Source organism: Vigna umbellata, chromosome 10 (genome assembly GCF_029865625.1).
Source record: "Vigna umbellata cultivar VRB3 chromosome 10, Vumbellata_1.0, whole genome shotgun sequence".
Classification (NCBI taxonomy): Eukaryota; Viridiplantae; Streptophyta; class Magnoliopsida; order Fabales; family Fabaceae; genus Vigna; species Vigna umbellata.
Genome location: NC_142174.1, coordinates 19,566,207 through 19,579,942, shown reverse-complemented (window position 1 = coordinate 19,579,942; position 13,736 = coordinate 19,566,207). Strand labels below are relative to the sequence as shown.

At 38.3% G+C, this 13,736-nt stretch overlaps 1 protein-coding gene and 1 pseudogene across 1 annotated transcript; both read left to right on the top strand.

Annotated features, from left to right (window-relative positions):
* The first annotated feature begins 5,647 nt into the window (after positions 1–5,647).
* Positions 5,648–7,333, top strand: LOC148192112 (protein VAPYRIN-LIKE-like; annotated as a pseudogene).
* A 696-nt stretch (positions 7,334–8,029) lies between these two features.
* Positions 8,030–11,260, top strand: LOC148192111 (uncharacterized). Its single transcript, XM_088100004.1, has one exon. It carries the CDS (start codon positions 8,030–8,032, stop codon positions 11,258–11,260), a length of 3,231 nt encoding a protein of 1,076 aa, XP_087956130.1.
* The last annotated feature ends 2,476 nt before the right edge of the window (positions 11,261–13,736 follow it).

Sequence of the window (13,736 nt, the reverse complement as noted above, 5' to 3'; positions counted from 1 at the left end):
TCCAGATCGATGGAGTTATTTTGAAATATTAAGCATTCTTAAGGATATGGGTTATAGGAATGTAAAGGACTTGTGGTATTCATTGGGTCGTGGTCCTGTGTTAGAAGATTGTTTGGAACCTTTATTAGATGACAAAGGTGCATGTCATGTAGTGAATATTGCTATGTTGAATGGTCAAGGTCACGTTTATGTTATACACAAGGTGTGTGAGCCTGAGTATATTCTGGAGTTGGAATACTCTTCTTAACCAGAAATTGTGGCACCTAGTGGTGAAGGTGAAGTTGACAGAGAGAGTGTTAAATTGGGTGTTGAGATGGAGGTTGGTCAACCAGAGGTTGAAGCAATGGGTAATGTAGAGCCTGAGATAGAGGTTGAAGTACAAGTAGAAGGTGTTGTAGAAGTTGAAGTAGAGGCAGTGGCTGGTGTAGATGTTCTGGTAGAAGGTGAGGTAGAAGTTGAAGTAGAGGTAGTGGCTGATGTAGATGTTCTAGTAAAAGGTGAGGTAGAAGTTGAAGTAGAGGCAGTGACTGATGTAGATGTTCTGGTACAAGGTGAGGTAGAAGTTGAAGTTAAGGCAGTGGCTGATGTAGATGGTGTTGTAGAAGATTATGTAGAACGTGAAGTTGAGGCAGTGACTGATGTAGATGGTGTTGTAGAAGATTATGTACAAGTTGAAGTTGAGGCAGTGACTGATGTAGATGGTGCGATAGAAGGTGAGGTAGAAGTTGAGGTAGAAGTTGAGGCTGAGGGAGTGGCTTATGTAGAGCCTCATGTACAAGTTGAGGTAGAGGGAGTGACTGAGGTAGAGGGTAATGGTGTGGATGGATAGGGTGAGGGTGATGTACATGCTGATGAGTATGACGTTAGAAGTTGGAATGGGTCCGAAGAGGATGTCTTCACTGACGATGGAGATGAAGTGGAATGTGATATATTTGAAGCTAGTAACCAAATAGAACTTGGGGGACCTTGGGGTTTATCAGAAAGTGATTGGGAATCTGAGAGTTTTAACAATGTTGTTGAAAGTGATAACACAAATGATGATGATAGAGATGGGTATGGTGATTTTAGTACTTTTTCAATGCCCAAAAGTATGGAGCAATATCAATGGGAAGTGGGCACCTATTTTGCTGAGAAAAAAGATTTTACAGAAGCTATAAGAACGTATGAAGTAGAGAATGGAAGGAAGTTAAAAGTTTACAAATATGACAAAAGAAGAGTGTGTGTCAGATGTTGTGGGGCAAAAGGAAAATGTTCATGGTATGCATATTGTGCATATAAGGCAGCTGAAGATACATGGCAGCTGAGGAAGATTATAGACAAGCACACATGCAGTAGAGAATTTAACATCCGTTTAATGACTTCAAAATGGTTGAGTGAGAGGTTAGAAAAGACCATCAAAGAGAATCCGAATATTATTAATCTATATAACCTCCAAAACAAAGTTTCAAAGAAGTGGAACATTGGTGTTTCTCGATCTACTACCTATAGGGCAAAAGCAATGACTTTTAAAAGAATTGAGGGTGATTTTAAAGAACAATATAAAAGAGTTTATGATTATGCAAATGATTTGCTTCGGTCTAATCCTGGTTCAACTGTGAAAGTAAAGGTTGAACCTAATGAGGACAATCCAATATTCAAGAGAATGCATGTGTGTTTGAAGGCCTGTAAAGACAACTTTGTGTCTTGTAGGCCTATTATAGATTTGGATGGTTGTTTCTTAAAAGGAAAATATGGAGGTGAGTTGTTAACTGAAGTTGCAAGAGATGGGAATGGCCAAATGTGTCCTTTGGCATATGTTATTGTTGAAGTGGAGAATAAGGACAGTTGGCATTGGTTTTTACAGTTGCTCATTGATGATCTTGGTGGTGTAGAGCTTTGTTCAAGTAACACATATATTTCAGATCAACAAAAAGTAAGTAACGTAGCCCAATGCTGTTATATATCTTTCAAGCCTTCTTGTTTTGTATTATACCTTGTATAACTTCATGTTTGGAACTCTGATAGGGACTTCTGCCAGCATTACAAGAACTTCTCCCTGGTGTGGAGCAAAGATTTTGTGTTCGCCACATTTATGCAAACTTTAGGAAGAAATTTCCTGGCCAAATTCTAAGACGTCTATTATGGAAGGTAGCATCATCAACACACCCTGCAGCATGGGAGGCAGTGATGAGAGATATTAAAGATGTCAATCCAGATGCATTTAAACACTTGCTAGCAATTCCACCAAGGTAACATATATTGAAATTTATTCTTCTTGTTTGTTTGTCTAGCTGATTATATGTAACTGTTTACGGGTAGAGCTATTTGTGACACCTTAGTGAATAATATGTCTGAAGCTTTTAACAGTATCATATTACATGCAAGAGGTAATCCCATCATTACAATGATGGAAGACATTCGTTTGTATCTCATGAAGAGATGGTCAACAAATAGACAAAAAATAACTACATTTGAAGGTCATCTTTGCCCAAAGATAAAAAAAGATTTCAAAAGGAATTGTACATGACTCAATTCTGGCTACCTAGGTATGTGAACATCTACACATAAGAATTTGGATTTAATGTTGATGTTATAATTTTTGTTTCTATAGATACTTATTTAAATTGGTTGTCATTGCAGTTGGGCAGGAGATATTGAGGTAGACACACTTCAATGATTGGTGAGAAGTATGTGGTTGACATAGACCAATTGGACTGTACTTGCAGAAAGTGGACTTTAATAGGCATGTCATGCATGTCATGCTGTCATGCATTAGCTGCAATGAATTTTTTAAACATCAATGGAGAAGACTACGTCTCAAATTGGTTTAGAAGGTCAACATACCAAGAAACATACATCCCAATCATATACCCTGTCAACGGTCATCAACTATGAGAAATGACTTCTCAGCCTGATGTTTTGCCCCCACCTAAAAGGACTTTACCTGGTAGACCAAAAAAGAAGAGAAGGCTAGAGGCTTGGGAACTAAAGAAGTATGAGACACAGCTAAAGTAAAATGGAACTCGTAAGAGATGTTCCATATGCAGACAACTTGGTCACAAAAGAAATACATGCCCACAACGTCATCCAACAAACCAATGTGAAGCAAGTCAGCAACCTGAAACCCAACCAACTTCAGGACCAAGTCAGCCACCACAAACCCAGCCAAGTACAGGACCAAGTCAGGAACCTCAAACCCAACCATCTACAACAGGACTTTAGAAGTTATATACAACTTCACTTGTATTTTGAACATTGACATCACAGTATTGAGAACTTTAGCTTAAGTATTATAGCCATTATTGGCTTCTTTATAAACATTGAGTTGTACTTTGAACTCCATTTTGAAGTGGGTATTTTGTTAGCTGTGATGTGGGTATTTTGTAAAGTTCAATATGTATTTGGATGCTTAAAATCTCAATGTCAATGATAGTTTATCTTTTCGATGTGAATTTGATTTCCAATTTCTGATTATAATGTGAATTACAATATAAATTACTTGAGGTTATTTATTGTGATGTATAGTCAATTTACAGGTACTCATCTTTTTCAGTCCAGGTCACACTAAGTAGTAAATGTAACTTACCTTCATCTTTGTCAGTTCAGGGGACACTTACCTTTTTGTCATTAAAAATAATTCGGTTTTACTATCATTGTGCTTAAACCACTTCTTCATTTTATTTTAATTTCAAATTAAACTTCCAGCGTACTTATGTTGTATATGTGAGACAACATGTATATTCAGACCACAAATTAATATGCTCTTCACAATAAGGCCAAAGTGTTCTTCTCATTCATTACAAAACATCATATTACAATAAGGACAAAGTGCTCTTCAAAACATTAATCATAGTAGAACACATCATGGACTTCTAAACAAAATACATACAACGATGATGTTCATCAATCCCATCAAACATATCATCCCTAACCACATTTTCTCCCTTTTTTGACAACCCATAAGAGATTTCTCCAGACTATTAATCTTTCTCCTTTGCCAAGCAATAATACTACCACCATCATCTACATTATCATCATTACGCCATTTAAAGAAGTTGCATCCTTGAAATTCTTCATTTCTTGTCTGGTGTTCAAAGTATCCAACCATAAACATTTAGTTAATCACCAAAAAAATTTATAACAAAAATTAAACTACAAACCTTGTAATTAGGGCAGCCCCAGAATTGCTTCCCCTGGTTCTTAACTCCTCTTGCAATTCTCAACACAGCAACCTTCCCGTAATGGCATATTTGGTTTGCAACGAATCCCCTCGATGAAGCACCAAGAGAGCTCCCGCATGAGCAAGACAAAGAACCTTGATTGAAAGACATTGACAGTTAAAAGCGAAGCTCAAAGCGAGACAACCACCAACCATCAACCACTTCGCCAACGAACTGTGAACGATCAAACACAAACTCGCCAAAGATGAACCGCCAAAGACGAACCACCACCTTACTGCCAACTCACAATAGTAACATCCAAACTGTAAACAATAACAACACAGAGGAGAAGAAGACAAATTTCAAGAAGAAGACCCAACCGTAATGGAGAAGAAGACCCTTATTAGTTTTTTTTGTGCCCTAAATCAGTGCAAAACCCAATCTTTATTACAATACGGTTACTTCTATTACTAACATACATGTCACCACACACACAACAATCTATTCACACGTTGCCAATAATTACTGCCACATCATCAACGCATTAACTCCGTTTCCTAAGAATTAACGGAAGGAACAAAATTGACACAAATTTGATTAACTTTGGACATATTAAAAACACTTTCAAAAATGGGGACTTAATTGACATTAACCACTAAAATTAGAGACCAAAGAGGGTATTAAACCTTTAATGTTTGTATAATTAATGGCAATTAATGGCATCATATTGTGATCGCATATATTTTTTTCTTAAACATTCAGTGCTTCTATTTAGTTAGAAAATCAGTATATAAATGCTCTTAGTTGAAAACTTTATTTTTTACATACTGAATTCGCCGATTTTGGTTTAGTTCGCAGCAACGCCTGCGAGAGCAAAAGCGTCAGTACCTTCTATTTCAGTTGCCAGACCGCTGCATTACCGGCTTATGGCTTCCTCCTCAACAGTTTCATGGACTTCCATTCGCGCTTCTTCCTCAACAGCCCTTTTCAACATTATTAAGAAAATTACAAGTACTTATATATTTTTCTAAAATTAACTCTATTATTAATTTATAATTGAAGGATTTTAAATAGTCTTAAAATAAAAATAAAATATGAAAATAAAATATCAATTATTTTAAAAATAAAATATGCTTAATTTATCCTAAAATAACATTATCATCTAGATAAACCAAAAATTATAACTACGTATTTTTATTTTATTTCTATCAAAATCAAACTAAATGTTAATACACCCAAAATTTAATAAAATAATATTTAATTAAAATTATTAATAAAATCCTAAAATTTAAGTTTATCCCAACATCTCTCTGTTTTTGCATCGATTTCTGGACCATAAATTTTTTTTCTGTACATAAAATTTGGTAAAAAGAAAAGGTCCATGGACTGGCCTGACCCATAAGACTTTAGAGATATTTAACCATGTAGATTTTTTTAATAAATGGTTTTTTTGGTCCTGTGGACTTTTTTGGCCCCAACCCACATGAACTAAGACCAAATCTTATCAAATGGGCAAAGTTGACATGTCTAATTGTGAGCAATTAGTGATATTATCAATATGAAGAAACAAAAATAACATGATCTTTTCTTTTTTGTCTTTTGTCTATTAATGTTTTAAGATGAAAATTGAAGTACATAGTATACAAATAACAATTTAAGAGTTGAACAAATAGAAATATTGAACCTAGTTTAAAAAATTAAAGTTATACAAATTGGATTATACGACATAGATAAATTCAATTAATTTTTACAAAATTAGAATAAACAACATCAAACTGTTTATTTTTTAACAACATTTTATTGTTAAACTTATGTACCTTGTAAATCTCTTGTAACCATACCACTACAAAAATATTGTATTATGGCAGGGTTTTTTCTCAAGGTTTTTAAAACTGTTTTTAATTATCGACGGTTTTTAAAATAATTGTCCCTAAGTTTTAATTTTCCTTTTTAAAATTTGTTTCCAGCGGTTTAGTAAACATAATCGCATTTAAGTTTTTTATTTTAATTTTTTAAATTAATTTTCGAGAGTTTTTTTGGCACACCGTCGGTAAGTACTGGCATATATTTAACAATCTTTAGTTTTAATCCCTAGTTTTCCCCTTTGTGCTGCGCATCTGTTTTCTTTTCTCATCTTCTGGCTTAGCTCCTTCTTCTCCACCAGTTGCATTCGCTTTTAGTTCTTCCCTTCTCAGCTTCTCTTCTCCTTATTCAAACTTCTCACCATAACCGTTATTTTCAGTTACCACTCTTTCTCTCCTTTTTTATCTTTTTGTAGTTTGTAATCGCTTGTATGTTTTTTCGCACACACGAATCAGATTTGTATGAACTTAATTGATAGGCACAAAAAGCACAACCCTATGTCATGCACGAAACCACCCGCGGAGGTTGAAGCTGCAACAGAGATTCAAATTTTGCGAACTCATGGACTCAGTTCTGCACGAGGCCGCAGCAACGGACCGAATCGACGTGATGGAGTTTATGTTGGAGCATAGCGACGAGAAGTTGGAGGTGGATTCGGTGGACTCGGAGGGGAGAACTCCGATTCACGTGGCGGCGAGGGAGGGGCATGCTAGGGTTATCGATTTGTGCGTCTCGATAGGAGGAAACCCTAATCGCGTGGACTGTAAGGGGAAGACCCCGCTCCATTACACGACGTGGAAGGGACACGTGAAGGCCGTGGAGTGTTTGTTACAATGCTCAGACGTGAAGTGCATGAAGGACAAGAAGGGGAGAACGGCGTTTTGTGTTGTGGCAGAGAGTGAAGAGTCCCACGCGCACAGGCGTTTGGTGGATTTGCTGGGGTTGGGCGACGCGTTGATGCGTGCGGCGAGGGTTTACGATGTTTAGGGCGTGAAGAGGTGTTACGGGAAGGGGAGAGAGTGAACAGGAGGGACTAGAATGGGTGGACCCCATTGCATTGGGCTGCATTCAAGGATCGAATGAAGAGTGTGAATGTGCTGCTTGAACACGGTGTTAAGGTTGATATTGTGGATGATGTTGGCTACACTCCCCTGCATTGTGCTGTAGAGACAGGGCATTTGCAACTTGCCCTCTTCTTGATCACTCATGGTGCTTCTCAATCACATCTCAAATCTTTTCCCTATCTTGCAACTTACCCTCTTCACTTGTTCAACTCTTTCCAAAATCAGGTTTCTCTTCCTTCTTAATCTAACACACTCATGTATCACTGAATCCAAATCCCTCTTTTGCGTATATATAATGTGTAGTGTGGAATCGTCCATGGTGATTGCTTGGTTGATGAAATGAGAAATGAAACTGTACAAATCCAATTCAATAATAATGATAAGCGAAATCTCAACAATTATTCTGAAATTGATAATGTAATATCATTCATTTTATGTTTATTTTGGGTTGAGTATGTTAGAGAGAAAAATAATGTTGAGGTCCCTACTGATGCAAATGCTGAAATGGATGGCCATATGGAAGATATAATGCACAAGGAGACAAATCCAGAGTTAGTTACTGGAAGGGGACAGCTGGCAAACAATTACGAAATCAGGAAACCAAGAAGGAGCAACAGAAAGAGAATGTCAAATAGGAGGTTACAGGACTTGGGAGGGGCATGAAAAATCTGTGGTACAATTCCTCCTCTTAGATTCTCCATTCTCTCGCTTGTAACAAATCCTCTAAACCTTGCATTCTTTTCTCAGGTGCTATATCATGGAAATGAAGCAGTGACAGTGGCTAGCCTCTCTGTTAGAGGAATTCTATTTTTAGAGTTGAGCAGAACGTGTGGCAATGTTTAGAATAATCCAATTATGATTGTATTGAATTTTTCTTCATTAAAAATATACAATCATTACAGTTTTATTGCAGAGTGTTTGTCAAATTTAATTGTTGCATAACATTTGGTGCTTTCATTGAGCATGGCCGACGGTACCAGGATGAAGACGATGGAAGCTGAGATTAAAAAACTCTATCAGTTACTGGAAGGCAATGCGGAAGCTCATCGTGCTGAAATCGCTCGCATCAATGAGGCTACTCAATGCCGGATGAATGATATTCAACAATCTTTAGCTATGCTTTTACAGAACCAAAATGCTACTCACACTTCTTCATCCAATCGGGACCATACCCATGATGCGAACTCCTATCTTGAAGTCCACACTACAAATCATCAACCATTTCCAACACGACGAATGAATTTCGATCTTCCCCGATTTGATAGTTCTGATGCGCTTGGATGGATATTTAACGTAGATCAATATTTATCGTTTTATCAGATCCCAAACGAGCAACAAATTGCCATTGCAGGAATGCACATGTCCGGCCCAGCAATTCCTTGGTTCCAGATGCAACAACGCACAATGCCCTTTCGTTCATGGAACGAGATGAAACGTGCCATCGAGATCGAGTTCGGACCCACCTTGTTTGAATCCCCACGCGAGTCTCTTTTCAAACTCCAACAACAAGGTACTGTTTCAGAATACTACACTGAATTCATTACCTTAGCCAATCGCACCAACATTGAACCAGCTGAGGCTTTGCGCGACTGTTTCATTAGTGGATTACGCATGGACATTAGAAGAGAAGTCAAGGCTCAATGTCCAACTTCATTGATGCGTGCTGTTAGTCTCGCCAAACTTTATGAAGATAAATTTTCTTCTTCATTCAAAACCACCCCAGGACCCAATCCATACCGTCCACCGAATTACAAAACCGCTTCCAATCCTCCACTCAAACAACCCCTAAGAACTTCACTACCACCATTACTTCCCACACCCCCTCATACAATCCAAAATCAACACACCGCCACTCCAATCAAGAGACTCACTCCAGCAGAACAACAACTCAAGAGGGACAAGGGACTATGCTATTGGTGCGACGAAAAATTTACCCCCCACCACAAGTGCCCTAACAAACATTTCATGTTATATCAATTAGAAGAAGTTCTTGAGCAGCCAATGCTACATCATGAACAACCGGACCGAGAAGAACAAGACCAGCAGCAGCTGCAACAACTGGAAAACCAGGTGCTAGAACATCATCTTTCATTTAATGCGATGAAGGGAACACCCGGATCGGATACTTTTCGATTAAAAGCTTTTGTGCATGGTTTGGAGATACAAGTGCTGATTGATGGTGGAAGCTCCGATAGCTTTATTCAACCGAGAGTTGCAAAGTTTTTGAAGTTGCCAGTGCATCCAGCCCCTGAATTCCAGGTCATGGTGGGAAATTTTGATGTAATGCAAGTTGAAGGTCGTCTTCCGTCTTTGGAAGTTTCAATACAGGGACATTCGATCAATATTCCAGATGTTTATGTTCTCCATGTGGCAGGAGGAGATCTCGATTTGGGAGCCACTTGGTTGAAAACCCTTAAAGCTCACATTGTAGATTATGACGCCTTATTCATTAAATTTCTCCATGAAGGGAAATTTATCACTATCAAAGGAGAGGAAACCGCGACTCCAAGACACGCTCAATTCAATCATATGAAACGACTTATCAATATTGATGTCGTTGCGGCAATTTTCACCCTACAGCTTGCCAAGGATGAATGCCCTGAACCGCCCAACTTGGAGCTGCCTCCAAATCTGCCATCGGATTTGGTATTATTATTACAGAATTATGCACAGGTTTTTCAAATGCCTTCGGGTCTACCACCTACAAGAGACCATGATCATTCCATTCCACTGCTGGAAGGAGTTCAGCCAGTAAAGATCAAGCCTTACCGCTACCCACATAGTCAGAAAGCGCAAATTGAATCCATGATACAACAGATGTTAGATGATGGTATCATCCAACCTAGTAAGAGCCCTTTCTCCTCCCCAATATTATTAGTTAAAAAGAAGGTCGGTACGTGGAGATTTTGCACGGATTACAGAGCACTAAATGCTTTGACTGTGAAGGACTGTTTTCCAATACATATTGTTGATGAATTACTAGATGAGTTACATGGCTCTCAATATTTTTCAAAATTGGATTTACGATCCGGCTATCACCAAATTCTGGTAAAACCCGACGATAGGCACAAGACAGCATTCCGAACTCATCAAGGGCACTATGAGTGGTTGGTCATGCCCTTTGGGTTAACAAATGCTCCAGCTACATTCCAATGCTTAATGAATAACATCTTTCAGCCTTTCTTGAGGAAATTCGTTTTGGTGTTTTTTGATGACATTTTAGTTTTCAGTGCTTCTTGGAAGACCCATTTGTATCACTTGGAAGTGGTGTTAAAAGTTCTACAAAGAGAACACCTTTATGCAAAACTTTCCAAATGTACATTTGGAACTCAACAAATCAACTATTTGGGTCACACCATTGAGGGAAACGGTGTTCACATGGACAAAGACAAGGTGCAGGCAGTGTTGGAATGGCCACAACCACGGAACATCAAGCAATTACAGGGATTTTTAGGTCTTACCGGATACTACAGAAGATTCATTAAGGGGTATGCTTCCCTTGCATCTCCACTGACTGAGTTACTTAAAAAGAATGCTTTCCAATGGAATCAAAACGCTACTGAAGCTTTCCTATCCTTGAAACAAGCCATTACTTCAGAACCTGTGTTAGCATTACCAAATTTTGAGGTTCCTTTTGAAATCGAGACAGATGCATCCAGAATTGGTGTGGGTGTTGTCCTTATTCAGAACAAACACCCCATTGCTTACTTTTCAAAGAAAATGTCTTCCATTATTCAGAAACAGTCAGCGTATGTTCGTGAGCTTTATGCTATTACAGAGGCACTTGCCAAATTCAGGCATTATTTGTTAGGAAAAAGATTTATCATCAGAACCGATCAACAGAGTTTAAAATCTTTGCTTGATCAGACGCTGTCAACACCTGAACAGCAGAAGTGGTTGCATAAGTTTATGGGATATGACTTTGAGATCAAATATAAACCAGGTGCCCAAAATACTGCAGCGGATGCTCTATCCCGTTGTTTCTTTGCTGCTTGGTCAACACCTAAATTGGATTGGCTGCCCACACTTAAGGAGGACTTGCTCAAGGATGCGACACTCCAACCCATCCTACAACAATGCCTTAATACAGGGTCATCGGACAGCAAGTATAGTTGCACAAATGGCTTACTATTGTGGAGGAATAGGCTGGTGGTACCCCAACATAGTGGCATCATTCCTTTAATTCTTAAATAATACCATGACACTATGGTGGGAGGACACTCAGGAATTGCTAAAACCGCAGAAAGAATTTCTTCTCAATTTTACTGGCCTAACATGCACAAACAGATCCGAGATTATGTGTTAAATTGCACCATTTGCCAACAAGCGAAAACTACAAATACGTTGCCTGCAGGATTGTTGCACCCTCTGCCTGTTCCATCACAAATTTGGGAACAAATCTGCATGGATTTTATCACTGCTTTACCCCCAGCACAAGGTTATTCGGTTATAATGGTTGTGATTGATAGACTATCGAAATTCGCCCACTTCTTACCGTTAAAACAGGACTTCTCTAGTCAACAAGTGGCGGAAACCTTCGTGCAACATATTATCAAACTTCATGGCTTTCCTCGATCAATTGTCTCTGACAGGGACAAAATCTTCATCAGCAAATTCTGGCAGCAACTATTTAAGCTCCAAGGAACAACTCTTTCCATGAGCTCCGCATACCATCCACAAACGGATAGCCAAAGCGAAATATTAAACAAGACTTTGGAAATGTATCTCCGATGTTATTGTTTTGACAATCCAAAGAACTGGGTGAAAATGTTACCATGGGCACAATATTGGTATAACACATCCTACCACAACAGCATTAAAATGACCCCATATAAGGCACTGTATGGCAGGGAACCCCCATCCCTCATCCGCTATGAAATCTCTGCACAAGATGATAGTACACTACAACAACTATTGGTTGAAAGGGATCACTTACTTGATCAGTTGCGCACTAACATGACCCGGTCTCAGCAATTTATGAAACACTTTGCTGACAAGCACAGACGCCATGAAGAATTCAAAGAAGGAGACTTAGTGCTAGTTAAGCTACAACCCTACCGCCAACATTCAGTAGCATTGCGGAAACACTAGAAAATTGGTCTTCGCTATTTTGGTCCATTCAAGATCAGTCACAAGTTGAGTTTTGTAGCATATAAACTGGAATTACCTTCCGAGGCTAAAATTCACAATGTTTTCCACATATCGCTGCTTAAGAAGTTCAGAGGGGAACACCAACAACATTATTTACCTCTACCCTTAAAGACTTCAGAATGAGGTCCTATAATATCACCTACGACTATGCTAGATAGCCGAACAATTTCAGTGGCTGGAAGAGAAGTACACCAGATCCAAGTACAATGGGAAGAAGGGCAACACTCTTTCACCACATGGGAGCACACTGCAGAATTTTACAAGGCTTATCCGGAATTCAACCTTGAGGACAAGGTTGCTTTTAATGGGGAGGGTAATGTTAGAGAGAAAAATAATGTTGAGGTCCCTACTGATGCAAATGCTGAAATGGATGGCCATATGGAAGATATAATGCACAAGGAGACAAATCCAGAGTTAGTTACTGGAAGGGGACAGCTGGCAAACAATTACGAAATCAGGAAACCAAGAAGGAGCAACAGAAAGAGAATGTCAAACAGGAGGTTACAGGACTTGGGAGGGGCATGAAAAATCTGTGGTACAATTCCTCCTCTTAGATTCTCCATTCTCTCTCCTGTAACAAATCCTCTAAACCTTGCATTCTTTTCTCAGGTGCTATATCATGGAAATGAAGCAGTGACGGTGGCTAGCCTCTCTGTTAGAGGAATTCTGTTTTTAGAGTTGAGCAGAACGTGTGGCAATGTTTAGAATAATCCAATTATGATTGTATTGAATTTTTCTTCATTAAAAATATACAATCATTACAGTTTTATTGCAGAGTGTTTGTCAAATTTAATTGTTGCATAACAGAGTATTTATACAAGAATTTCATTTGATTAGATTTTCATTTCACTTAATTTATGCATTCGGGAGTCTAATATATTTATTCATTCCCACCATATCACTACATTGTCGAATAAGCCTTCTATGGTTTTAGCAACTTAAGTCAGTGGCTAATGATCATGGTGATGCGTGCAACGCCATGCAAGGGTGAGGGAGCGATCTTGTATGTATTCTATTGTTGTATGCAGATTAGTCAGCTTGGAGCAGTTGCTCAAAAATACCAGGCAATTACTCAAAATGCGACACCCAATTTTTCGGTTCCAGAGTTACAAAGTAATTGCAATATGTGAGTTCGCATTTCATTTATGTTCTTTCTGCTTAGGTCTGAGCTGCAGTACTTTATTCATGATCTAATCATGAAATTGTTATATATACTTGTTAAATTGTTCCGGCTCTTGAAACTTGTAATAATTTGTTTCTTAAGTGGTAAGTTTCTGCATCTTGATTTCTTGAACTGTTACTGGATCTTTTATGTCAATCTCATACTGAATGTGTTCATGGTGGCTTCTAATAAAATCTTATTTTTGATTTTTTAGTATAATAAGAGAACAAATGTCCTGGCTTATTTAAAGTCTACCTATCCTTGATTTATATTTAATGGGAGAAGCGACAAACATCTGTCTTTTCCATGTCCATAGCAAATATCTATCCAGTGGGAGATCGCCTATTGTTTATGGAG